This window comes from Eumetopias jubatus, unplaced genomic scaffold (genome assembly GCF_037043125.1).
Source record: "Eumetopias jubatus isolate StellerSeaLion01/CBP00866 unplaced genomic scaffold, mEumJub1_p1.0 scaffold_6, whole genome shotgun sequence".
NCBI lineage: Eukaryota > Metazoa > Chordata > Mammalia > Carnivora > Otariidae > Eumetopias > Eumetopias jubatus.
In genome coordinates, this window is record NW_028274812.1 from 116448231 (window position 1) to 116474516 (window position 26286).

Consider the following 26286-nt stretch of genomic DNA (forward strand, 5'->3'; position numbering starts at 1 on the left):
CCCTGGGATCATGACCTGAGCCGAAGGCAGACGCTTAATGACTGAGCCACCCAGGTGCCCCATACACTACCTTTTAAATCTGCAATTTAGGTTTCAGATTTTCCTTGAAAAATTAACTGTACTGAAATTCTATAGACTGTACTTAAGCAACTCAGTAATGGAGTTTACAAGCAAAGAGAAATACTGCCATCCAAATTATTAATTACAGTTTGACAATCATCTCAACATCAGCGGCCACTGTCGTTACTATTATCTGACTTGTTTGGGCATCTTCTAGTCTCACTTCCCTCATGGTTCACAAACTCATCATGGGAATAGGAGCTCAGCATGGGAATCAATGATCAGACTGCACATGTCAACTTAAAAGTCATACACAGGGAGCACCTGGGTGGTACAGTCAATTGATCATCAGACTCTCGATTTGGCTTGGGTCATGATCTCAGGGTCCTGAGATCAAGCCCTGAGTCGGGCTCTGTGCTCAACTCAGAGGCTGCTTGTCCCTCTCCCTCTGTTCCTATCCCCCACTCCCGATTGCTCTCTCTCTCTCTCTCATAAATAAATACAATCTTAAAAAAAAAAATCACACACAGGATTACACTGCAGCAGCTATTCCAAATGTCTGGGTTTTTTGTGTGTTTTGTTGCTGTCGTTTAGTTTTTATTTCATAATCATAAACTTAACTCTATAATCCAGCTAGACTTGGAGAGGAGTAAGGAAAATATGGAAACCATAGAACTGCAGTGAGAGCACAAAGATTATAGGATATTTCAAGCAGATGGGGGTGAAGGGTGCTCTCCTGAGCGACAGAAGGAATGGTCTGGTAGTTAAGAGAAAACACAAGTCAAATGTACTAGATTTGTCCACAGTCTGCAATGGTGATCTTCTTGCTAGTCTTGCCACTCCTGGACTCAAAGCTCTCCATGGCTTCCACAATATTCATGCCCTCTTCCACCTTGCCAAAGATCACGCACTTGCCATCCAACCGCTCAGTGTTGGCAGTGCAGATGAAAAACTGGGAAGCGTTTGTGTAGGGTCCAGCATTTGCCATGGCCAAGATGCCAGGACCCATGTGCTTCGGGGTGAAATTCTCATCATCAAACTTTCCCCCATATATGGACTCCCTGCCAGTGCCATTATGGCGCGTGAGGTCACCACCCTGGCACATCAATCCCAGAATAATCCTGTGAAAGCAGGAAACTTTATAACCAAATCCTTTCTCCCCAGTGCTCAGAGCACGAAAGTTCTCTGCTGTCTTTGGAACTTTGTCTCCCAACAGCTCAAAGGAGACGGCCCAAGGGCTCGCCCTCACCAGTGATGTCAAAGAACACCATGGTGGGGTTGACTGAGGCCGGCTGGAGTGGGTGGCTCTGGGGCAGTAGCGTCTACAGGGCCCCAAACGTCTGTTTAAAGTTAAAGCACTCATTAAACTCATTAATACCTAACCTATCAATAAAATTTTACTACCAACCTTTTAAATCTGAAATTTTAGAACTATTATTTATAAAACCTGGTTTACAAACAGTACCTTTTGCAGAAGAGACAAGGAGACTGAATATAAACTATATCAACACGTAAGTGAACTTCACTATGCCCTTGTGGCCAGAAAATTGCATTCTTTTTTCTAAAAGGAAGATAGTCATTATTTTTTGGACTTCCAACTCTTAATTTATGGAACTACAAGCATCGCTGCTTTCAGAAGTTTATAGAAAAATTCTTTAAAAAAAAAACTTAAACATTAAAGTTGAAATACTCATCCAATCTTAGTAATTCACTCTTTGGTAAGAAATAGAATTCTTCATAGCAAATGCCCCAGAGTTGTCTCACTCAATTACCAAAGACGTTAAAAACCGAACTGTTTGTTAAATTGGCAAAATATTTCTGTAGCTTTACTGAACACCTGTACCTGTAGCCTTATTCTCTGTTGTCTCAATAGGCACCACGCTTATCTAAGTAACCACAGATCACATCTGACAGTTACTAACACCAAGCTTATATATTGTCATGAAAAAAGCCTAAAGGGACATGTATGCTTATTATAGGTGGACTCTCCGATGCACATAAAAGCAGATCTAGTTAACGCCCTTTGAGAACAGAAGAGTTCTCTCTCAAATTTTTGTTTATAATGATACCTTTTTTTTTTTTTTAGATTTGTTTATTTAAGAGTGAGCGCAAGCAGGGGAGGGGCACAGAAAGGGAGAGAGAATCCCCAGCAGACACCACACTCAGCTCAGAGCCTGACGTGGGGTTCAATCTCAGCACCCTGAGATCAGGACCTGAGCCAAAACCAAGAGTCTGACACCCAACCGACCAGGCCCCCCAGCACCCCATGTAATGATATTCTTTTAAAAAATTCTGTAACATTGATGGTAAAGGAAGACCATCAATTCCATTTCATGGAGCGCATCTGCAGATTACTGCATGGCAGATATATTGCAGGCTAAAAGGGAAATTCCTGTGATATGGGAAGCAGTGGTTCAAAACACATGCAAGAACTGGGATCATTTTAATGTTCCAAAAGGCCTGTTACAGCGGAGGAGTGAAATACACACAGGTCACGAACATCAAAACTAAGGTGGTGGTTCACCTGTTCGGTTTGGGCATGCAGGGATCTGCTGTAGGGACGGAAGCTTACAGAGAAGACGTAGTCCTCTTGTGCAGAGTCCCTGAGCAAAAATATGCCTGCAGCTTTCCCTTCAAGAAGGGCTTCTGCTATGTAACGGCCCATCACTCCCCAGTAACAGGGATCACCCGAAGCAAGTCCGACATGAGGCAGTGTATGTAACCGATCTGTGGATAGACTTCCCAAGCTCCCAGTTGGTTAACATAGGCACAGGTGCTTCCAGATACCTGACGTTGTTTCTGCCTACATGACCACAAAGCAGGGTGGTTGTGTCCTCTTCTGAGTCACAATTAGCTTGTGAAATGGCAAAATTGTCCCCACTTATTTCAGGCATTCCATGAGCTAACTTTGGTCCCACTTAATATAACGAACTAACCCGTGCAATGGCTTCCTTGCACATATTTGGGCATTGGGAGGGGTGTCAACCCCTTCTGCAATACTAGGCCACCTTCTCTCTCTAAGCCTTATCTTTATCCTCTGTAGAAGCCAAATATGGATCAAATGTATCAAAAAATGTTGAATGTGGTTTCACAGAGCCTCAGGCTATGTAATCAAATGCCCTTTTGGAGCTAAATCTGAGCCAGCAGATTAATTCAGACAGGTGTATTTTTCTTTTATTAGAAAAGAAGGGCTTAAACTATGGAAAGAGCCAAGATGTCCATCAAGAGATGAATGGATAAGGAAGATGTGGTGTATATATACAATGGAATATTATACAGCCATAAAAAAGAATGAGATCTTGCCATTTGCAACGACGTGGATGGAACTAGAGAGTATTATGCTAAGCAAAATAAGTCAATCGCAGAAAGACAAGTATCATATGACCTCACTGATATGATGAATTTGAGAAACAAGACAGAGGATCATAGGGGAAGGGAAGAAAAAAATGAAACAAGATGAAACCAGAGAGGGAGACAAACCATAAGAGACTCTTAATCTCGGGAAACAAACGGAGGATTGCTGGAGTGGTGGAGGTGGGAGGGATGGGGTGGCTGGGTGATAGACATTGGGGAGGGTATGTGCTATGGTGAGTGCTGTGAATTGTGTAAGACTGTTGAATCACAGACCTGTACCTCTGAAACAAATAATACGTTATATGTTAAAAAAGAAAAAAAAGGAAGAAGATAGTAGGAAGGGAGAAATGAAGGGGTGGAATCGGAGGGGGAGATGAACCATGAGAGATTATGGACTCTGAGAAACAAACGGAGGGTTTTAGAGGGGAGGGGGGGTGGGGGATGGGCTGGCCTGGTGATGGGTATTAAGGAGGGCAAGTACTGCACGGAGCACTGGGTGTTATACGAAAACAATGAATCATGGAACACTACATCAAAAACTAATGATGTAATGTATGGTGACTAACATAACATAATAAAATTAAATTAAAAAAAGAAAAAGAAAAGAAGGGTTTTAACTACGTGTTGTAAATTCTCATGGAAAAACACAAGCCCATAGTATCTGGCAACTTTTGCCCAGAGACTGATTTCCTTTCAGGGGTCCAAACAAAGGGACATACTGAAATACTGGTGTCTGGATTGAGAAAGTAAGTAACTTGAATGACTTGAATGAACACATCTTTTTGCAAATCAGATGGTTTCCCATTATTTGATTTTGACAAAATTGAATAAGGACCTCCTGGAATCATCAGCTGATAAATGATTACAATAATCCGAGAATTATATTACTATAACAAAACCCTTTCTATTCCCATCTACCTGTTTTATATGGGCCAGTTTTCTTGGCCACTACTAAAAAAAAATAGAAATGGAATGACACAGGACTCTTTGAGAAAAATTACCTACCATTCTACTGAGATGCATTTGCAATAATATTTCATTTATCAAAAAATGATGCTATACATTATTTTGATTAATCCTGCAAGAAGAATACTTGTAACAACAGGTAAGAAAGTTTTTAGAAGATTATGATCTCAGGAAATTTTTTTAAAAGATTTTATTTATTTATTTGCAGAGAGAGGGAACACAAGCAGGGGGAGTGGGAGAGGGAGAAGCAGGCTTCCCACTGGGACCCTCGGATCACCACCTGAGCCAAAGGCAGACGCTTAATGACTGAGCCACCCAGGCGCCCAGGAAATGTTTTTAAATTAAATTTCAGGGATGCCTGGGTGGCTCAGTAGGTTAAGTGTCCAACTCTTGTTTTCAGCTCAGGTCATGATCACGAGGTTGTGGGATCGATCCTGCATCTCCACTCGGCGCAGAGTCTGCTTCAGATTCTCTCTTCCTCTCCCTCTCGCTCATGCTCTTTCTCTCAAATAAATAAATAAAATATTTAAAAAAATTTTTTAATTAAATTTCAATGTAAATGCACATTTATGTGGTAGAGAAGTATGATAGGATGATCAATAAAGACTTTTTTCCCCATTGTAAATCATTTGGATTTTATTTCCATTTCCAATATTTTGCAGTTATTTTCTTGCCCAGGTGAGATTTTATTCCTGTTTCATACCTCCTTTTTTTAAATTTAAATTCAATTAATTAACATATAGTTTTTTACTAGTTTAAGAAGTGGAGTTCAGTGATTCATCAGTCTTATATAACACCCAGTGTTCATTACATCACGTGCCCTCCTTAATGCCCATCACCCCGTTGCCCCATCCTCCCACCCACCACCCCTCCAGCAAACCATAGTTTGTTCCCTATAGCCAAGAGTCTCTTATGGTTTGTCTCCCTCTCTGATTTCATCTTGTTTTATTTTTCCCTCCCTTCCCCTATGATCCTCGGCCTTGTTTCTTAAATTCTGCCTATGAGTGAGATCATATGATAATTGTTTCTCCGATTGATTTATTTCACTTAGCATAATACCCTCTAGTTCCAGCCACATCACTGCAAACGGCAAGATTTCATCCTTTCTGATGGCTGAGGAATAGTCCATTGTCTACATACACCACATCTTCTTTATCCATTCACCTGTCGATGGACATCTGGGCTCTTTCCATAGTTTGGCTGTTGTGGACATTGCTGCTATAAACATTGGGGTGCAGGTACCCCTTCGGATCACTACATTTGTATCTTTGGGGTAAATACCTAGTAGTGCAATTGCTGGGTCATAGGGTAGCTCGATTTTCAACTTTCAATAAAGACTTTAAAGCATAACATTATATCACTTGAGGATAAATTTCTCTGACAGTAAAATGGACTAGAAACACAAGTTCAAGGAGAAAAAGGAGTAATGTAAACTTTCATGTAGGTAACAAAGTGATTTTACTTTTTTTTCTACATATGTTAATGGATGATGGTGAGTATCAAATTGGCATTCAAAGCTGATGTAACACTTTTATTTCAAAGTGTCAATTTCCTTTCCAGTTTGTATGTTTTATTTAATTTTCTTGCCTAGTGACCCTGGCTGGTATTTCCAGTACACTACTGAATAGAAGCAGTGAGAATGGACATCCTTGTCTTATCCCTGATTTAGCGGGAAGGCATTCAATCTCTTACCATTAAGTATGATGTTAGCTGTCAGGTTTTCATAGATGCCCTTTATCAGATTGATGAAATACCCTTCTGTTTCTAGTTCGTTGAATGTTTTGCATGGTGGTAGTTTAAAAGTTATTTCAGCAGGTAAGGGAGCAAAATGTTGGAAGTTTCAAGTTCAAGCTCCTTAGATGCTCTATCCCTGCTACAGTCCTGCACATAGAAGAGGCCCAACAAACACGTGAGGAGCAAACTCTCTCCCATCTCCCCCCTTGCATTTTATTCTCCAGTGGTTCTGTGGTGTCTATGCCCTCCCCCACCCCACTCCCCAAAACCATGCTGTCATATCTTGCTCATGTTTCCTTTCCACTCTCTTCTATTCCCAGCTCCCACCTATTCATGCTTCCCAACGCTCTCCAGGTGTCATCTCATTCAGGAGAGACATCCCTCCTCAGATCCTGAGCTAAGTGGACCTCTTTTTTGTGTCCCCATGGTACCGTGCACTTCTACCATTATGCACTGTGTGAATTATGTATCTATATGTCCATTCCCCACTAAATGAGATAGGTGATACGGTGTGTGGCCAACAGGGTGGATTCAAGAGTCCGACGGCCCGGATTCAAAACCCTGCCTCTTACTAGCTTGGGTGACCTTGGTTGTGCCTCCGTTTCCTCATCTGCCAGAGATGATGATAATAGCACCTATTTGGTAGTGTTGTTTGACAGCTGAGGGACAACAGTGTCTAGTAAACAGTAATTATTATATGAGTTAGCTATTAAGTCCCATAGGGCAAGGCGTTGGGTTTTTCCCTTCTCTGCTTCTCACAGCCCTGGCCTGCAGCTGGATGCTCAATAAATGTTTGTCACGAGGGTGAGCATGGTGGAAAGTATCTGAAAGAAGGAAAAGTAAAATGGATTCAACATTGCGCAGCAGGTAGAAATCAGAATTCAAGCGCATAAGCCATTTCTATGTATTTCCTACCACTGTTTTTGCTCTGACCCTAAGATTGCCAAGCTGGAGAAATTAAATCCCTGACATTATGCACTTCCTCTACCTGGGGTCCCATAAGAGCCGGGGAGGTTTATGCACTGCTCAGAAAATAGGGAAAATACTTTTGATCTTCAGTCCATTATTTTTCTTGTCCAAGTCTGCATGGCCCCTTGAACATATTTAGTATAGCAGAGCATCTTGACCTGGCCTCCACCTCATGAAGTTTATAATTTGCCTTAAAATATTTTGGGATTCCCCCTTGGAATCAAGGTAAGATTGATCCTCTAGATCATTCTATAGGTAGATCCTCTAGGTGAGGATGTTCTTTTGGTACTTACAGAACCTTAGAGAGGATTTGATGTGTCCCTGTTTTGGCAACTCCCCTAGAGAGGATGTGCTATAAACTTTTTTAACCATTCCCCTAGTGTTGGACTCCCATGGTTTTTTTTTTTCTTTAATTGGCATTTTTCAAGAAACGAATCCACTTTTTCCAAAATAAAATACTTGGGCATATTAAAACTTCGGGCAAAGACCGGATAACATTTGTAGGTGCTCGTTACTTATACTTACACCCAGGTGCGGATTGCATTCTAATCTGTGATTCCTGTGCCAGGAGTGGTTTTCGGACATTCTAATCGGAAGGTGGCTTTGACAAAGGGGTTCAGAGTCATTGATTACCACAAATTCCGCCAACGGCCACTTTTTTTTTTTAATAACATCCATTACACAAATTAATAGGCAACTCATTTCACGAGTTTCTGATGACACCTCTGGGGTTGATCAGGATTGGAACAGCATAACGAATTATAAAGGAGACTCCGTCTCTGGTTCCCTGATGCTGACTCGGCAGGTGACAAGAGTCCTGCCTCTGTGATCTGTTACCCCACCTTGAGTAAAGCAGTAAAGCATTCACACAGTGGCCAGAGTATCCAAAAGAACAGAGAGACCTCAAAGAACTTACAGAGTCATAGGAGTTGTTTTGTGCCCACCTGCTAATGAATGTTTAACAAAGGTTGTAGGGGGATGCAGATTTTAGTCTGCAATATTTTTCTTCATATTCTGGGAGTGAGGATGCGGAGCAGGCAACTCCTCATCGCTTCAAACTTCTCTGGCAGGTATGGTTACCAACAAAAAAGAATGCAGAGTTGGACATGATCAGCTCATTTCAGTTTGCAACATCTTGCTGTCTCCCAGAGCACTTGCAGGGAGCAGAGCAAGGGCTCTACCTGCCTCTGGAACCACCAATCTCTGTAACCTCCTCATCGCTAGAGAATCTCTTCTCCCCTCCAACTTTCCTGCTGTGGGCAGAGCATCCAAAAGGACAGAGTTGAGACCTCAGGAACTTACTTAGTTTCCCATTCCACCAAGCCAAGGTTTTTATTCTTTCCCCTACCCTCCCCAACCCTTCACTCCAGCACAATTTCCTTGTGAAGCTTAAGCGTTTATAGAAAAAAAAAAAAAAAAGCCAGAAAGGGGATTGTCTCCGAGCAGCTTCTGTTCTCAAGCCTCTGCAGGGGCCAGGAAGCCCAAAGGGCTGACTTACTTGCTTGGAAAGTGCTAGCCACTTTGGGTGTATCCTATAGACTGCCCAGACAGCCTGTGCTGAATATTGTTTGCCCCTCCAGATGAGCCCTCCACCCTTCCCCACCCTCTCTGTGCCCTGGGAGGCTGGCTTGCCCGGACTGCATCACCCAGGCACCCTTGCCTTCTAACTTCCAGTTGGTTCAGTCAATGGGAGGCGCTAGCCTGAGAGGATGAGAGGAGTAAGAAGTTGGGCATTGAATTCCCTGCTGGGCAGTGGTTATGTCCTTTTATCAAAGGGTACAGCTGCCCTCCGGCAGATCTTTCTTATCACTACAATTCTGATATGGGTTGAATTGTCCCCCCCCAAAAAAAAGATATATTGGAGTCTTAACCCCCAGTACCTCAGAAAGTGATCTTATTTGGAGATGGGATCTTTACAGAGGTTAAAGTTAAAGAGGAGTTAGAAGTTAAAAGAGATCATTAGAATGAGTCCTAATCCCGTATGACGGATGTCCTTATGAAAAGGGGAAATTTGGACACAGACTGAGACACACATAGAAGGAAGAAAATATAAAGAGACACAGAATCCTCTACAAGCCAAGGATAGAGGACAGATCCTTCCCTCAGAGTCCCCAGAAGGAACCAACCCAGCTGACACCTGGATTTCTAGCCTCCAGAACGATGAGACAATACATTTCTGTTGTTTAAGCCACCCAATTTGTGGTACTTTGCTATGGCAGCCCTAAGCAGACTAATATATAAGGGACTATTGGGTTCTGGATAACACTTCCACCCTTTGTCCCTTCAGGCCTAGGGGTGGTAAAGACTATTACATATTATATATTATATATTGCTAGTCCTTGGATGCCTCACCATTCCTTCTTGGTTTCCCTTAACCTTACCCACACTCAATCCTTTCATTCAATTCTCTTCAATTCTTCTGTTGAATGTGCCATGTGATTCCTGGAACTCCAGCCTAGAGTATAATTATTTTCCCAGTATACTTCACAAAACCATATAAAATTCTGTCGGGCTTCTCCAATTATGCAGACATCTACTGGGAATCTGCAAAATTAAGCATCTGATATATTTTCACTTTGTTCTGTTGTCCATTTCATCTCACAAGACAAAGGGGAAGCTATAAAGGGAAATGATATTTTGGATTTAATTCAGATCAACACTTTGGACTAAGTGTAGGAATTTGTGGTAACCAAAGCAGGGAATGTTGGGTTTGATGAAATGTGTGTCCTAAACTTTAGGTGATCACATTTCAAAAACTTCAGAGAAGCATCAGGGAAGATCCCAGGGAAGTCTTAATAAACTAGCTCACGGGGAATGGGATGTTTTCAGAAATTAAATTCTGACACTGCTCCTGAACAGTTCTCCGAATAATTCTTTTAAAAGAACTTGAGAAAAACAGTTGTGCAAGAGAGGTATGCATGGGTGAATGCCACCACTTGAAGAGGAAGGATGAAATCCCCAGAATAGGACAAGCCCTGTGAAATTGGGGATGAGAGGGTGGGGAGAGATTTTTAAAGTTACATTTAAAGCAAAAAGCACAAAAAAGGCACAGGCTTTATTTTTTCTAAAATTTTTTTCAAGTTTGGTTTTTTTTTTTTTTTTAATTCCAGTTCATTAACATAGAGTGTAATACCAGTTTCAGGTGTAGAATTCAGTGGTTCATCACTTACATACAACACCCAGTGCTCTTCACAAGTGCCCTTCTTATTACCCATCACCCACCTAATCCATCCCCCCCGCCCACCTCCCCTTCAGTAACCTTGTTTGTTCTCTGTAGTTAAGAGTCTGTTTCCTGGTTTGCCTTTCTTTTTTTTCCCCCTACGTTCATCTGTTTTGTTTCTTAAAGGCATAAGCTTTAGAAAGGGGGGAAACAAACTAGCTCATATGAACAACTATACAGATTTTAGAAAAAGTGTGGAGAACTGAACATGCTGAGAGAATGGGAAAAAAATAAAGGGAGAAAGGGTCAATTCAGGGAACTCAATCCAGTGAACTTGACATTGACTCTGGAAAAATTCTCAAATGAGTTCTTAAACAGTAAGCTCTTAGAGAAAGAAGCAGTATGTCAGAGCCAGAATAGGTGTGACAAAATCATGCTAAGTTAAACTTATTTCCTTTTTGATGAATCTGCAGTAACCCATTTGGGTGTCAGCACAGCTTCACGTTGTCCCACTCAGTGTTTTCTCTCTCTCATCCAGAATTCCTCATAAACTGCACATCATCTATTCTTTGATCAGACAGTATTTAAGCACCTCCTAAGTGCTGGATACTATGCTAGGCACTGAGGATACCTCAAGGAAAATCCAAACAGGGTCCCTACCCTCATAGAGTTTACTTTCTGGTGGAAGAGTACTTTGCCAATTCTGGGACTTTTCATCAGCCACCACAGCGCTCCTGTCTTTTCTAAATCACGCGAGGTTTTCCTGAGCTAGCAGAATCCTCAGGTTCCAGGGCCTCACTATCTGTCCCAACTCTCCTTTTGTTCTCAAGTAGAGTGGGGAGGAAACTGGGACGCAGTTTTCCTTGGCCAACAGGTGCTGTCCTCTTTTGCAATATGTCCAGAAATGCTATCATTCAGGTTCCATGCAACAGATATTAATTATCTAAATTTCAAATTTGTCCAACCCGCATTTCTGGCCTCCACTTCAGTCATTACCAGCCCCGCCCCCACCCTTAAGTTTCCCAATCTGTGCCTTTTTGCTCAACTGATTTTCTCATTCAGGAATGCCTAACATCTCTTTCTCCACCTATGGAAACCCTACACATTTCCTAAGACCCAGTTCAAAAGCTGCCTCCTCCCTGACTGAATTTAATTACTTACTTTGCTCAATAAAATCCCACCCAATCCCCCATGCTTCACTTGTGCAGTACTATTATACTTTCATTTTCCTCTCAGTCAATTAATTACTTGTCTGTCTTCCCCGTAGAGTTTAACTTCTTTTAGGGAAAGGGTCTTCAAAGCTTACACCCTGTTCAGCTTTAGTACTTTACAACAGGGGTTGGCAAACTAAGGCCTGAGCCGAGAATGACTGAAACAGTTGAAAAAGATCAAAAGAATAGTATTTCATGACACGTGAAAATTACATGAAATGCAAATTTCAGAGACCATAAATAAAGCTTTATTGGAACACAACCCCTATCTTCTATTTTCCTTTTGCACTCCAGGGGCAGAACTGAAGAGCTGAGAGAGAGCTTAATGTTTACTATATGGCCCTTTACAGAAAAACTTTGCTAACCTTGCTTTACAATATGGGTTTGATGATTGAATCATTGGATCAGGACACCCAAGATTGGGTACACATACACTTCCCAACTTGTAGTTTCTTTGTATAGTGGAGGTAATATTTTGCTTTAAGTTGTCATAAATATCAAATGAGATAATGCACTTCGAAAAGTATAAAAACATCCTACAAGACAACTATATTTATCACGTACTAAAAAGATGATAAAGTGGTAAAATGGAAAAAAAATTTCTTTGTTCTCTCCCTTCCTTCCTTTAGAGCCTTCATATAAACGTGAAATTTTAAGAGGAAATTCAGTTAAAAGGTTTTTAAAAATTTGTTTTCATTTATTTAAGGTTTTCACTTTTAGAGTGACGATAAGGTCACAGGCTCCTTCTTTCCAGGCTTTCTTTTGTGCTGCTCCAACTTTCTTTTCTTTCTCACTTGTAATTTTCGCCGCCCGCCCTCATTTTCTTTCTATAGTATCTGAACTGACCCCCCACAAGAGCTCGGCAAAGAAATTGGGACATGACCGATTAAATCCACTTTACAGACCAGGAAACTGAGGCGGACTCCTGTTGGCTGCGGAGCACTGACTCAGCACACAGGGAACCCTCAAAGCCACGCTCCTCTCCTTTCCTTAGGGGCAAGAGCCCTGCACAGAGAACGAACCTGACCGCGCCAGGCTTCCAAGCTGGTTCTCAGCACCTCTTTAGCATTCACACCCTGCGTTCTTTCCTCCTCCCAGCCCCCGATTCTATACAGCCCCCCCTCTCCTGGCGAGCAGGTGGTAGGCTCCGCGCTCAACGCGCAGGCGCGCGCCGTCGTAGGGCGGGGGCGGGGCGGGAACTGGGGGGCGGGGTGTGCGCGGGCTTGGTTTTGGGCCGCGGCGGGAGCGGGAGTCACCGCCACTCGAGTGCGCAGGCGCCTGGCGGTTACCGGTCTCGCCATGGAGCGGAAAGGTGAGCGGTGGAGCGGCCTCCGCCACGAGGGGCAACGGCCGGCGGGGCGAGGCCCGGGTCAGCGCTGGAGCTTCGCCTACCCGCCGCAGTCCGGTCCCCGGGCGTGCGGCGGCCCCCCTCTGAGGTGGCGCCGCCCCTCACCCCCCGCCTCTGGGCTGCGGGTCCGCGCCCCTCAGCCCGGGCGTCCTTCCGCGCCGGCAGTCATCGCCCCTTGTTTCCCGCCAGGCCGGCCCGCGCCTTGGGGCCGCTGCAGGGCCTGGCGCTCGGCGAACCAAACAGACCCCCGCCCGCCGGCCCCCTGACGCGGCCCGAGCCCCCGCCGGCGCACCCCGCCTGGGCGCTGCTCTGCGCCCCGTGGGCCGCCCGCCGCCCGGCCGGCCGCCTCGCCGAAGCCGCGGCGCTCGCCCCGGAGCCGCCCTTCAGGCAGGCTCCGCGCCCGGGCCTCGCGCCCCTGCTGGGTCTCCACCCTCACCTTGGTTGCCTCCTTTCCTCCACATTCGCCCTTCATCCATCCCTCTCTCCTGCAGTGCTTGCGCTCCAGGCCCGAAAGAAAAGGACCAAGGCCAAGAAGGACAAAGCCCAAAGGAAGTGAGTCTTGTACCCCAACATCCCATTCTTTGGATTTCCTCCCGCACCTCCTCCTCTCTGGTTTCACCTCTTGAACGTGCGCCGGGTTTGGGCACCGCGCGGCCCCGGCCACATGGCCTCGGAGTGGCCTTGGAGGGTCGCGCTCAGTGAAGCATGTGGGACGGAGCCGATGTTGCTGAGGGTCGGGCCTGGGTCTTAGCAGCCCCGGGCCTGCTGGAAAGGGCTGTTGGCGGAGGCCCAGCGCCCGTCCGGTACATTAGCTCCCCAACTCCGGAGAGGAGGCACCCCTCCCCGAGTCTGGGCCTCCGGGCGGAGCTGGTAGATCATTATCAGTTTGTGGACTGTGGTCTCTTCCATACCTGCTTCCCCGAGTCTTAACTGGACTCCTTCGTCTGCACGGTAGGCCGTCAGGGAGTTCTTAAATGAATTTTCCGCAGTTTGGTCTGCCAGCCCACACGCTCCCGTTTATAAAGGAGGGCTCGGAGCTTTCCCCGGGGTTAGTCAACTTCCTGAGCCTGCCCTGCAGTGTGCGGGCGGACCGCGGTGTATACAGCCGGCTTCTGTTGCTGCTGCTCTTCTCTGGAAACCTCGAGTCCTCGCGCTCAGTGCAGATACCTTCTGGAGTGGGCCTCACGGTAGTGACGGCAGAGTTCTTTAGCCCCCACCGTTGGCGATTCTGGTTTGGTGTGTTAAGTGCCACATGTCCGGTTTTATCAGCAGGATGCATAACCGGGGTTTAGCGCTACTGTGGGAAACACAAAAGTTGGTCACATCTTAGAAACGCCCAGTAGAGGGCTTCTGCCAGTGAGGCTTAGTCTAAAGAACTTTTAGCTCCGGCTAACGTTTAATTGCCCAGTGTCTTGGAAGTTGTCTTTTAGTCAGTTTGTATGGAGAAAAATAAATGCATTATTTTCTTGACACTTTTCCATTTACTTGATGTTATGTGGAGTTGCGTGCAGCTTCATTCTTCTTAGGCTGATACAACGAGCATTTCTGAGGTTTTCTTAGGTTACCTTTCTGAATGATATTACCAGATGTGGTGCGTCTGTGTCGTTTTTGGTGGCTGTCTAATGTTTGAGAAGAGCACATAATGACTTCTACCAGTAGAGCTAAAGTGGTGGGTGACCTCACCTCTTGCTCCATTTCCATCAGCTGTCTTATGAAATTTTTTATTTTGTAAAGTGCTTGGTAACCTACCCATTTAAATGTGAGTTTATCTACGTGGTTTGTGTGTGTGTTTGCCTCTTGATTATCCATGTATGGATTATTTCAAAACCAGTTTTTAATCCCAGATTGGCTTAACGGAAACAGCCGAGGAGCTAACCTGGGTCTTGTCTGCAGTGGGAATTTAAATGTTACTCTTTTTTCTGTATGTGCCTTAGTTTTGTTATTCCCCGTGGGGCTGATAGGAATGTGTTATAAAACGTTATCTTTTCTGCTGATGTAGGGAGATGGTAATTTAATTATTTACTGTATTCTGTCCTGGTCTCTTCACATGGAAATTAATTTTGTATCAACCTGAATAGCCTATAATTCGGGAAGAAAATATACATAGGTGATCTTATTTAGTTTTAAGTAGGCTCCACACCCTGCGTGGGGCTTGAACTCGCCGCCCTGAGATCAAGAGTCGCATGCTCTACCGACTGAGCCAGCCAGGCACCCCCGATCATATATTTTTATTTTTTAAAAAAATTTGTTTATTTTTAAAGGTTTTATTTATTTACTTATTTGACAGAGCACAAGCAGGGGGAGCAGGAGAGGGGAGAAGCAGGCTCCTCTCCAAGCAGGGAGCCTGATGCGGGGCTTGATCCCAGGACCCTGGGATCATTACCTGAGCCGAAGGCAGTCGCTTAACCAACTGAGCCACCCAGGCACCCCGGATCATATATTTTTAGCACTAGATATTCATTACTTTGGATTATCTGTTTCGACCATGTGCTTTATTTCTAAAGCGGAATATATGTGCTTTGGATTATTTGTTACTCCTTCGCTCACTGCTGGATAATTTGTGTTCATTATTTACATGCTTGCACAAAAGCAAATGAATAGCACAAGACAATCTAGCAGTTATTTTACTATTTGATCTTGTACAACTTTAACTCTTGAACTTTTATGTAAATGAGCCACCCTTATTTACATGTGGTTTCAGAGGTGCTTTATTTTTGTTTTTGTCTTCAGTTAATAGTTTTTCTGGACAATGTTACCTTTTTTTTGTTTTGTTTTGTTTTGTTTTGTTTCTCCAGACTCCTTTTAAGTAGCTGAAATGTTTAATTAACTTGGTTAGAGTACTGTGTGAGAAGTTCAAGCCCCACCTGACTCAGGTAACTTGACTCTGCTCCATGACTCCTGACTGCACTCCTGATTTCCAGTCTTTTTGCAAAGGCACGCTGCTAGTTACCAGACTAGTCAGGGAGAAGGTCTGAGGAAGAAGCATGCCATAAAATTTGGTCTTCGGAGTGAGTCAAATCTGGTTTGAATTGTGATTTTGCCACTTTTAGCAACCTGACCTTGGATAATTTAGTTAAGGAAATGGTACTATATATTGTTGTGACTAGTAGCTTAGTCATGATGAAAACTGATTAAGAAGTTACAAAAATTAACCATTTAAATGAAAAATTTTGGAAAGTTTTGGAAGTACAGCCATAACCTTTGCATCTTAGTAATTTAGTCATGGTATAGTAGAGGTGGAAAGGATTTCAGTCCCCTAATTATGTAGATCTTAAAATTAGAACCTACATACATGAAATATGTCCATGGAGCTGGAGCTGGTTGTAGCAGGGTCAAAACTGGGATCCAGGGCTCCTGCCTTCCAGCTCAGTGCTCTCTAATATTTGTTTCCTTTGGGTTCTTCTTTTGCTGTGCTGAAAGATTTGACTTCGGGGATTTTTAATTGTCTTATTTGAAGAATTTTGTCTCCATTTCACTTTTTCAGACACTGGACTCTTATTTACTAACATTAACTAGTGGATGATAATCTCTGTTTTACTTTACAGATAAAGAAATTGAGATTTTCCAGATTACTCCCATAGAAAATTATAAAGCTCTAGGATTCAACCCCGGGTATGATAGACCCCAAAGCCCCCGGTACTAACCATTGCTGTCACCCAAATGACAGTTTTTCTGATGTGTCTGAGGACAAACAAGGTAGAAACTCAGCAAACTAGGGCTTCTGCTAAGGTACCTCAGGATGCGTGGGTTAAAATTTAAGTACCCTTTCATGGCCCACTGGCTGTATCTCTAAAAGGGCACAAATCTCTTTCTTTCGTCATTCAGTTTTCAGTATATATATCAATAGGTGTGTGCCTTTATGTTTGTCATAAGCTTTTATAATTTAACACTATGTTTGCTTTTGACATTATTTCTATGGAACATGATTCCAGGATGGATTTCATATCTAATAATTTTGTTACTTAGCTTAGGAAGTTAGTTGGGACAGTAATTTTTACTTTCTTTGAAGTTAAAGAACTTTATAAATTTGGTAGTAAAATTATTTGCACTGGAAAAGTGATTTTGCTCATTTTAGCACTCCCTGATCTATGGAGTTAAAGGAAAGATGGCTTTATTTCCTAATTTTTCAAAAAAAATGTTATATTGAAAGTTTAGAAGAAAAGATAGTTGAAAATTTCTAACATTTTTATCCAGTAGAGAGTAGAGTACATAAACTTGAATTTTTTAATTAAATGATATTGGATGCTTTTTACAGTTAACAGTGTACCTTGGAAATTGATTCTGTATCAGTTCCTTATAGTATAGCCTTACTATTTTTTTAGTATGCCTTTTTCACTAAGGCTTAGAAATGGTTCCGTAGCAGGGCACCTGAGTGGCTTAGCTGCTTAAGCATCCCACTCTTGATCTCAGCTCAGGTCTTGCAGGTCTTGATCTCAGGGTCATGAGTTCAAGCCCCGCATTGGGCTCCACACTGGGCATGGGACCTACTTAAAAAAGAAGAAGAAGAAGAAATGGTTCCGTATCAGGACACAGTGAGTAGCTTCATCTAGCATTCCATCATTCCATTAATTGGATGTGTCATAATTAATATTTTAGTTCCTATTAAGCATATCTATATATACATCCAAAAATGGAATCATTGGGTATATACTTTTCCCCAGCTAACATTATCATGCATGTTTTTCATAGCATTAAATATTCCATATCCTTTTCAATATTCAGTGTATGTTGTTTCCAGTTTTTCACAATTCACAACTAAGATGAATAAGATTTTGGATAACTGTTGCTCACATCAGTGATTATTTACTTAGGATAAATTCTTAGAAGTGATATTACTGGTATGTACATTTTAAAGGTTTTTAAATTTGGGGCACCTGGGTGGCTCAGTCATTAAGTGTCTGCCTTTGGCTCAGGTCATAATCCTGGGGTCCTGGGATCGAGCCCCACATCAGGCTCCCTGCTCAGTGGGGAGTCTGCTTCTCCCTCTCCCTCTGACCCTCCCCCCCGTTCGTGCACGCACTTGCTCGCTCTCAAATGAATAAATAAAAATAAATAAAGGTTTTTACATTCATGTTGTCAACAGTTTTCTACAGAGACATTAACTAGTTTAATTAGGAATTAACTAGTTGCATTTTCCTATTCATTAAACAGATAATTTTTGAACACCTTTCATATCCCAGCAGTTTTCCATCCTGTGATACATCAGTGAAAGAAAAACATCTTTGTCCTTGGGAACTTTATTTTCAGGGGGGTGGGGGGCAGAGAATAAGCACATAATAAGTACATTATGTGGTGTGTTGGGCAATAAGTTGGAAAAATAGAGGAAAATAAGGGGAATTGAGAAGTGGGGATGGGGGTGCAGTTTTAAATAGGGTGAAGCCATATTGAGAAAGTAACACTTGAAGGAGGGGAATGATGGAGGACTGCTCCAGTCACAGTGTTGGAAGTGGGAATATTCTTGCACATCCTGCTTGGCCACCAGAACGGGCAGTGTTACTTTAAAACCTTCCCAAATTTGGTAATCTATAATTTTAATTCTTTTGTGTTAATCTATGATCTATATACCTATAGATAGGTAATCTATAGTTTTAATTTCTTTTGTTACCAATAAGGTCAGCCATTTGTGGGATGTATTTATTGGCCTGCTCCTGGATTTTACCCATTTTTATATTGGATTGTTGATCATTTTTGTGATATTAAGAGCTATTAAGAATATACCTTTGTCATGTGGCAGATTTATATTTCCCAAGCCTTTCTAATTTCATTTATAATGTGTTTTTGATGAATTGGTTTTTCTTAAATGTGGCAAATCTGTCTTTTCCTTTGCTTTTTATCTTTGAAATTTTCAATGTCAATTGTCATCTTTAAAAAAGTTTTATATTTGTGATTCCATTAAAGTGTGTGGTTGCACAATTGCATTTCTAGAATTAGGGTTGTCAGAAATACTTTCTTGTCCTCTTTTCTTCCTTGGTAAATTTATATTATGTTAGTAAATTTTGTTTACATGTCTTTCTGCTACAATGAGGCCCAGAGGCTTGCCACATTACTATGTTCTTCTAGATTACTTGAAACCAGCAACTTATAGAAGTGCTGAAGTGGTGGTAGGTACTTAGGAACTCCTTTATCAAAAATGAAGAAAAGACAGGCTGGTCAACTAGATTCAGGTTTTACTATATTTTTACACCTGGCGAGGTAACTGTGGCAATCTTTCTCCCCCCCATATTAGGGAGACTTTTTGCTCCATGCTTCCCAGATCTTCTCTGTCACTAATGCTAGTTTAGGGGCTAATTTTATTCTTATATTGGTTAACATATTTTAATGCTTCTTTCACTGTAACTGAATTAATTCCAAGCAAGTAAGAAAATTCAGATAGCCAAGAGGTTTTTTTGAATTCTTCGTTTCCAGTACAATGCAAATAATGATTTAGTTAAGGAGAGATAGATAACTAGATGTATTTAAAATCTTGCAGTTTTTTTCAATGAAGTTGAGACACTATCAGCTTTAAATTACACCATTATGTAGAGAAAATAACTACCAATTAAACTGATACACCATTTGTTTAAGATATATCTTGAGTTCAGAGATGTGGGAATGGTGGGAAACCTTTTTGTGTTTGAATTTGTGAAATGCAGTAATTCCAGTGATGTGTGGAATTGGCAGCATTTTGTCTTTTTAAGCGTTATTGTGGAAAATTTCAAATATATACAAAAGAGAAAATGGCAAAATAAACTTGTGTATCCATCTCAACTTCAACAATTATCAACTACGGCTAATGTTTCATCTTTATTTCCTGCTTCTACTCCCCTCCATCTTTTTTTAAAGATCATATTATGTAAGAAATGGACTCTTAATTTTCTAAACATAGCTACAGTACTACTATCATTTGAACCAAGACCTTATTATCAAATATCCAATCAGGGTTCAAGTTTTCCCTGCTAATTTTAAGTTTGTTTGAATTAGGATTCATAAGGTCATTATATGGCTAGTGTTTGAAAGGTCTCTCTGGTCTTTTTTTTTTAAGATTTATTTATTTATTTATTTGACAGAGAGGGACACAGCGAGAGAGGGAACACAAGCAGGGGGAGTGGGAGAAGGGAGAAGCAGGCCTCCCGCGGAGCAGGGAGCCTGATGTGGGGCTCGATCCCAGGACCCTGGGATCATGACCCGAGCCGAAGGCAGACGCTTAATGACTGAGCCATCCAGGCGCCCCTCTGGTCTTTTTATCTGTAGGTTCTTCATAGGTTTTTTTTCCCTGCAAATTTGTTTTTGCTAGACTGCTTCATAGGTGGTAGTGTATACTTCTACCAGGAGACACCTACTGTTGAGTTAAGTTTTTGTGATGTTAGCGGCCACTGATCATTGCCTAGATCCATTTTATTTAGGGTTGCAAAGTGGTAATATTCTGTTCTTTAATTTATTAATTGTACTATAAAGAGAAACTTTACCTCATCTCTTTGGTTACCCAGAGAGACACTTCATATATGTAAGACACAGGATAAATACTTTCCAGTTTTCATATAATGAATTAGATTCCTAGCATCCTCCAAAATGACCAGTAAAGATTTATTTTAATATAAACTCACAGATTTAAACATATTTGTGTTTCAATCCTTTGTAGTTGGGTTTTTTTTCCCATAGTACAGCTTTATGGAGGTATTGTTTACCATGAAATTTGCCTGTTTAATGTGTATAATTCAGTGGTTTTTAGTATGCTCACAGAGTTGTGCCACCATCACCATGATCTAATAAGTTTGAAACATTTTCATCACCCCGAATAGAAACCCTGTACCCATTAGCAGTCACTCCTCCTAACCCCCCAACAGTACCCCACCTCTAATCCTAGGCAATGACTAATCCACTTTTTTGTCTATCTGGACATTTCATATAATGGAATCATACAGTAAGTGGTCTTTTGTGACCGGCTCTTTACCTTAGCATAATGTTTTCAATATTCATGCATTTTGTAGCATGTATAGTTTTTGTTTGTTTGTTTGTTTTAGATTTTATTTATTTATTTGACAGAGGGAGCACAAGTAGGCAGAGAGGCAGGCAGCGAGCGAGGGAGAAGCAGGCTCTCCACTGAGCAGGGAGCCTGATGTGGGGCTTGATCCCAGGACCCTGCCAAAGGCAGCCACTCAACCGACTGAGCCACCCAGGCACCCTGTATAGTTATTTTTATTGATTGCTCCATCTTTGGCCAGTTGGAGTCCCTTCACAGTGGCCTGGCCCCAAAGTCCATTTGACTTAATCTGAGGCATCTTTTATAGCTTTTTGCTATCTGGTACGACAGTTTGTCCAGACTTACCTTGTGCATTTTCTGCCCAGATCAGGAAATAAGCCTCTCTCTAAGAAGCTTTTTAGTGGGAAATGGCATTTCAGGATCACAGTCTAGGCACTTAAAGTGCTTATTCCTGCTGAGTTAGTCATTGTTTCTAGGCCTTGTCTGTGATTGGAGCTAGGCAGTAAGTTGTGTTTTTCCTTTTTAAAAAAATCATGAGTTCATGTTACACTTAAAAATCAAATTGGCGCCTGGGTGGCACAGTTGTTAAGCGTCTGCCTTCGGCTCAGGTCATGATCCCAGGGTCCTGGGATCAAGCCCCTCGTCGGGCTCCCTGCTCTGCAGGAAGCCTGCTTCTCCCTCTGCCCACTCTCCCTGCTTGTGTTCCCTCTCTGGCTGTCTTTCTGTCAAATAAATAAAATCTTAAAAAAAAAAAAAAGATCAAATGGGCAACCCTGTCGGAACCCCTCTCACTCTTGAGAGCTTTTTCTGTATCTTCACTTAATAAACTTCCATCACTGGGCGCCTGGGTGGCTCAGTTGGTTAAGCGACTGCCTTCAGCTCAGGTCATGATCCTGGAGTCCCAGGATCGAGTCCCACATTGGGCTCCCTGCTCAGCAGGGAGTCTGCTTCTCCCTCTCACCCTCCCCCCTCATGTGCTCTCTCTCTCAAATAAATAAATAAAATCTTCAAAAAATAAATAAACTTCCATCGCTTTACTCACAAAAAAAAGGGGGAAAAAAATCAAATGACTCAGGGACTTTTTCTTAACTTGATTTTTCATCTCCCATCTCCTGTCTCCCATACTGGAAACCCCTTATTCTCAACAGCACCAGCATGATTACTTGTTTTCCTTTTCCCACAATATAAATACAAAATAGCCTCAGAATGACAATGCGAACACTACCACCAACATATGATTATCAAAGAAAGCTAATGATTTTTTTTGTTGTTTTTAAACCTTAGGATATATTTCCCTAGGGATGTAGAGTCAAAATTACTGAGTTTTGAAGTTACTTGGGCCAGTTTCTTGCTCTGTAATTATGTTACCCCCTGGTTAGCACAGAGTCAGTTGTCATTTTGCTTTCATTTTACATCATCTTTGGCATTTTTTAAGATTCCAAATCTTACAGAATTTGGGTCACCTGTGTTTTTAATTTAAAGTGAATATTGTATGTAATTTGTGATTGTGTTGGTTTGTTTTTAGAATGTGGCTTATAAAGCATCCTCTGAGTAAGCCAAAAGGGAATAGTGATTATTAGAATGTGTGCAGTGGGCCTCCTCCTTTGTTATCTGAAGAAGAAAAGACTTCTTAGCTCTCCCTCATTGTCCTGTGAGATGAGTCCAGTGTAATCAGATCTTCACATTTTTCAAGAGACCCTGGAAATCTTTGTTTTCCTGTAATTCTCCAGGTTATTTGGTGTTCACAACTATTTTGATTTTTTTTTCTTTTTCAGCCATTGTAAACAAAAGTTTAGGGGCAGGATTTGGCTTACGGTCTGCAGTTTGTAATCTCATCTCTGCCATCGATTTTGAACAGGGTGTGGGTTAGGCATTAATAGCCTAATTAATTGGTTTAATACTATCTCAAGTACCCTTTCCTAAAGTTACAGTAAAAACAGTTGTGGCAAAGCCCTGTGGTTCTGTGTACCTCTTACTGGAGAATTAACTTTGGGAATTTGGAAAAAAACATGAGATCAGCTATGAAGACTGGCGTATCCGGGTTTTCAACTCTTTTGACAAAGAATGATTTCAGAAAGTTATCAGAAGCCACAAAATAAGTTAAATATACTTTTTCATTTTCAGAGAAGTATAGTAGTACTGGATGCAAAAGTCAGTTGGCAGGAGCTAGATAAATAAAAATCATGTTCATTTGTACCATGACAAACTTTCAGTTGTATAGATGGAAGATTAAAGTCGGGGGTAATTTGTTGCTATTGGGTAATAAGTTTATTGGTGGCTTAAATGCCTTGGACAATATGGGTAGGTATTTTAGGATAGCTTATCAAGAAGTTTGAGAACCTTTAACACATACTTTTATTTTTTAAAAGATTTTGTTTTTTTTTAAAGTAATCTCTGCACCCAGCGTGTGGCTCAGACTTACAACCCTGAGATCAAGAGTTGCACGCCCAACCGACTGAGCCAGCCAGATGCCCCTTAAATACCTATTTTAACTACCATATAAGAATTGTCACCAGTAGTGATGAACAAACATCAATGCCATGAAGTTTGAATCACATTGATGACCTTTGTATATTTGATTTACTCAAATCCTAAATTCTTTGTTCTGAGTGGCTAGGCATTTTTAAAAAAGGCTGCCAGTACTTTTGGGGGTGATTTTGTGAACTTTTGTTTCCTGAAATACCAACATAGTCTTATTTTGTAACTGATTATAAATGTAATTTATGGCAACTGTATCTTCTCATTGACTTTGTTTTTAATTATGGTGCTGCTCCAGTTTGTGAATGTTCTTGAATGTCCTTTTAACCAAGGAGTTTGATCAAAGATGTCAGGTTCTTTTTACACATGAGCTTGGTTGGTGGCAAGCTTTCTTGATACTCCTTTTTTCTTCTACAACTCTGTATGCCTTTGAGAATAGATTTAACAGAAACTGTATTTTGCATTTTTCTTTGCTAATAGTAACAATGTAATGTAATTAAATTAGTTAACTTGTGCTCATGTTTCTAGGTGGAAGGTTAGTATAGGTATATGCTTATATGCTGTTTACCAAAAAGAGCTTGTCCTTCTTAATCACACAGCCCCAGGTTCCTGCTTTTCTCCAGCACCATTGCTGGGTGAACTTGGACAATGTCATTTGACTTCCCTGAGTCTGACTTGGCTTATCTGTAGATGGTGAGATCCTGAGGGTGAATTTGCATGTGAGTGCCTAGCCTAGCTTAGTGTTAAGCTAGAGTAAAGTACTGGTTACTCCCTTCTTCATGCTTTCTTCCTTACCTTTGATGGGTTTACCTTTGACTTTTATGTGACATTTCTTATTATTATTCATGTATCAAACTAATTAATGGTTTTAACTTACCTGTTGGTGTTTCCTCTATATGAATCTGTATATGTAAAGTCTGATTTGGCATATAATTGCCTGAAGGTAAGGGATAATTTACATTTAATTAACACCTGATAAATTTAGGCGCTCACACTTTTCTTTTGATGGTGCCAAACCCTAGCTCCAGTTTAGGATTACTGAGTTGAGATTACTGCTTGAGTATGTCTCAGAAGTTAAGTTTAGCTTGTGAGTTTGCAAAAGAAAGAAATACCTGTCTGGAAAAATATATATGGAAAAGTAGTGGGAGAATTTGAGTACTTCCTGAGCTCTACTGTGTGTAGGTGCTGGAACTTAAAATAGTATCTTACTAAATTTTTGCATCAGATCAGGTGACTTCAGAAGAGATGCAAAGATGATTTCAAGCACAGTCAGCTCTTCTTCCCCTCAAGGGGCTTATGATCTTTTAAGGGAGATGAGTATACAGATGTGATTTTCTCTTTATCTGTATTAGTTTCCTAGGGTTACTGTAATAAAGCACCACAAACTGGGTGGCTTAACCCACAGAAATTTATTGTCTCACAGTTCTGGGGGCTGCAAGTCTGGAATCAAGGTATCAGCAGGGTTGGTTCCTTCTGAGGGCTGAGAGGAAAGACTCCGATTCAGGCCTCTGCCCTTGTCTGGAACATGGCCATCTTCTCCCTCTGTCTGCAGCATCTTCCCTCTGTGTGTGTGTCTCAGTTTGTGTCCAGATTTTCCCCTTTTATAAGGACACTAGTAATTGGGTTAGGCTTCATCCCAATGACCTCATCTTAACTTGTTCACCTCTATAAAGATCCTGTCTCCAAATAAAGTCACTTTCTGAGATACTGGAGGCTAGGACTCCAGTGTATCTTTTGGCGGGGGCAGGGCGGGGGGGGCGATACAGTTCAACCCGTAACACAGTCTCTAGACTCTGCATTAGGAGATCCTACAATTCTTTGTTCCCCACAGTCAAAAGAAATGAAGACTTCAGTTTACAAGTATGTACCCTAGAGTTGCTAGGGTGCTTTTTCTAAGTCAGCTTTTAGTTTGTCTTTTGAAGCCAGAGCTAAATCATTTCTAGGACCCAAAACCCATCATCTTCAAATCAGTTCTTCCTCCTGGATTTCAGTTTTATTTTGAATCATTCCAGATTAAACTCCAGCATCTCTTACCTCTTTACTCAAATGTCACAGCCCTATTTAAAATAACATCAGTATGGGGCGTCTGGGTGGCTCAGTCATTAGGCGTCTGCCTTCGGCTCAGGTCATGATCCCAGGGTCCTGGGATCGAGCCCCGCATCGGGCTCCCTGCTCAGCGGGAAGCCTGCTTCTGCCTCTCCCACTCCCCCTGCTTGGGTTCCCTCTCTCACTGTGTCTCTCTCTGTCAGATAAATAAATAAAATCTTTAAAAAATAAAATAAAATAACATCAGTGTACTCTGTCCCCTTACCTTAATTTTTCTTCAGAGCCCTTCTAGTAGCCTGACATTATAGAACTTGTATCTCCTTGAGAGACATTGAGGTAGGACTTTGCTGGGACTTTGCTGTCCCAGCTTTAGCTATTCACTGGCAAGAACTCAAGAACCAGATAGATTCAGATTATTTAGGGCTATTTTTTGTAACCTCATGCTCAAATGTAAACATGATGAAGACCCTAGACTTTTTTTGTTGTTGTTGTTCCTGGCTGTATTTCCTTGGTGCCTAGAAAAGTGCCTGACACAAATACTTAGTAAAAATTAATTGACTAATGAACAGATAATTGCTTATTCCTTTTCCCCTCTTTCCTACATGCAGTGCTACAATTTATGTATCAGGCCCTGTACTAAGCATAGGATAAGCATAATCTCTTTAAGGTAGATTTTTTTGCTGTCCTTTTTTTATACACTGGGCAGCAGAAGGACGAAGAGCTTCCTGAACTAGCAGTTTATCTAAAATCATGGAGCTCTGGTAAACTATAGAGCCAGGATCAAACCTAAGTCTCATGGCATCAGAGGCCTTGCTTATAACTGCTACCTTTGCAGTGTCTCCTGTATCTTTGCTTTCTACTCCTGCTACCTTTTACCACCTTCTTGACAAAGGAATTTTTCTAAAGCGCTATTTTTATAGGGTTACTTTGCTGCTTACATGTCTTGATGACTTCCACATAAAATAATTCAGTGCTTGACGTTTAAGGCTCTTCACAGTCT

The 26286-nt window shown here is 41.7% G+C and overlaps 1 protein-coding gene and 2 pseudogenes across 1 annotated transcript in view; 1 reads left to right on the forward strand and 2 right to left on the reverse strand.

Moving 5' to 3' along the window:
- Positions 1 to 850: 850 nt before the first annotated feature.
- On the reverse strand, positions 851 to 1361 carry LOC114222074 (peptidyl-prolyl cis-trans isomerase A pseudogene; annotated as a pseudogene).
- LOC148164131 (suppressor of cytokine signaling 5-like) lies at positions 1278 to 12755 on the reverse strand (annotated as a pseudogene).
- Positions 12733 to 26286, forward strand: part of SRPK1 (SRSF protein kinase 1) — a 78319-nt gene continuing 64765 nt past the window's right edge. Inside the window, 2 exon segments of the mRNA XM_028120564.1 lie at positions 12733 to 12829; positions 12832 to 13354. Of these exon segments, the coding sequence (XP_027976365.1) occupies positions 12754 to 12829; positions 12832 to 13354 (599 nt within the window). The 5' untranslated portion in view covers positions 12733 to 12753.